Source organism: Neovison vison, chromosome 6 (genome assembly GCF_020171115.1).
Source record: "Neovison vison isolate M4711 chromosome 6, ASM_NN_V1, whole genome shotgun sequence".
In the NCBI taxonomy this organism is placed as follows: Eukaryota; Metazoa; Chordata; class Mammalia; order Carnivora; family Mustelidae; genus Neogale; species Neogale vison.
In genome coordinates, this window is record NC_058096.1 from 13,348,406 (window position 1) to 13,350,206 (window position 1,801).

The 1,801-nt window shown below is 41.8% G+C and overlaps 1 protein-coding gene across 1 annotated transcript; it reads left to right on the forward strand.

The window, feature by feature from the left end:
* The first annotated feature begins 732 nt into the window (after positions 1-732).
* LOC122910311 (protein S100-A10-like) lies at positions 733-1,053 on the forward strand. The gene has a single exon (XM_044254958.1). It carries the CDS (start codon positions 733-735, stop codon positions 1,024-1,026), a length of 294 nt encoding a protein of 97 aa, XP_044110893.1. The 3' UTR covers positions 1,027-1,053.
* Positions 1,054-1,801: the final 748 nt, after the last annotated feature.

The window sequence follows — 1,801 nt, forward strand, 5'->3', positions numbered from 1 at the left end:
GAGTTACTCCTTGCTAATCATTTAAATAATTTTTAAGCTTGTCCTTGGTGTTAGGCACACTTGTCAATAACATAGGCATGGTTCCTTTCTTCTTAAAGCTCCCAGCCTAGTATGGCAACGATGCTAACATCCACTATTTCCATAACTTTATCAAAGTACATGTTGTATCTGTTGGTTAGGTTTCTCTTTCTCAGTATGATTTTCTTTTCATTAAGAAGTCATTTCTTATTTAAGCCATCAAACATTTCACATGTACTACGTAGAAGGTATGACAAATGGATATTAGGGAAATAGATTCTTTTCAAGAAATTTCCAATCCATTTGTAAAACTGGAAAAAGTCAAAAGTATACAACTAATGGTACAAGGCAGTATATGATTTTTGGTAGAAGAGATGTGGCCTGGAAGCAGAACTGAGGACTCCTTGATTTTCCCTCAGTTGGCAACTCTGTTCTAGATAGCTACCACATTGTCCTTGGACTTGCAGGAGAGGAATGTCTATTGCCTATAGACCTAGTGTCTTCTCTATCTCTGCTTGCTTATCCAAACGACACTCAAATCTCCCCATGTCCCTTTCAATGTGGACTTACTCTAGAGGCAGGTCAAGGTTGTACCAGTTGCTAATATTGACCTGATAATTTTTTTACCACACACAAGGGAAGGAAATTCTTTTAAAAGCAAACCACTCGGTCCCTGCTTTGTCTCGGGCCAAGGTTTCAACAGACCTCACCAAAATGCCATCTCAAACGGAACATGCCATGGACACCATGATGTTCACGTTTCACAAGTTTGCTGGTGATAAAGGCTACTTAACAAAGGAGGACCTGCGAGTACTCGTGGAAAAGGAGTTCCCTGGATTTTTGGAAAATCAGAAAGACCCTCTGGCCGTAGACAAAATAATGAAGGACCTCGACCAGTGCCGATATGGCAAAGTGGGCTTCCAGAGCTTCTTCTCGCTAATCACAGGGCTCACCATTGCATGCAATGACTATTTTGTAGTACACATGCAGCAGAAGGGAAAGAAATAGGTGATATTGAGCACCATTCCTGCCCAATGAGAGTTCTTGCGAAGGGTCTCTTAAAGAATCTGTCCCACAGCTTCCCCCTCTATAAAGGATTCCATTGGCAGTTGGGGACCCTCAGAACATGTACAGATAAAATCCAACCCCCATTTGAGAAGCAGAGAAAGAAAAGTCAGATAAGCTTTTGATTTTTATATTGTTTGCATCCTCTTGCCCTCAATAAACAAATTCCTTTTTTTAGTTAAAAAAAAAAAAAGCAAACCCCTCACCTCATTTTTATCCTTCCAGCTAAATATCTCCCTCCTGTGCTCCGTCAGCAGTGGGGTTCAGTTGTGTGTCACTGCTTTATTGTATGCTTGGACCTTGCCAGGATCTAAATGGGAGGAGAAGGGCCTTGAGCTCTCCCAGAAGTCAGAGTATGCACAGCTAGCGATGCTAAGTGCCTCAAGAGACTCCAGGAATTTCTGGGTATGAATGGATCCCAGGGGAGGAATGCATCAGGAGGTCAATGGGCTACAGACTCTTTTATGGAGGAAGGGAACCATCTATGCCTCAAAGGATAAGGATGATTTAATAGAGCAGAGAGTGGGAAGTGTTGTCCAACCAGGAGTCCGGAGTGAACAAAGCAGAAGAGTGGGACTCTAGTGTTTAGGTTCTAGATGCTATGCTATTTTGACCTGACTTTGTAAATGCAATTTCAGTTGTCTGATTTGAGTCTTTCTCAAAATATAGCTGGTATTTATAGGATACGGTGGCAGCTAAGGTTCTTAGATGGAGTAAA

What these genes read in the sequence shown, in the direction of transcription:
- LOC122910311 (XM_044254958.1), top strand. Translation starts at nt 733, where the DNA reads ATGCCATCTCAAACGGAACATGCCATGGACACCATGATGTTCACGTTT.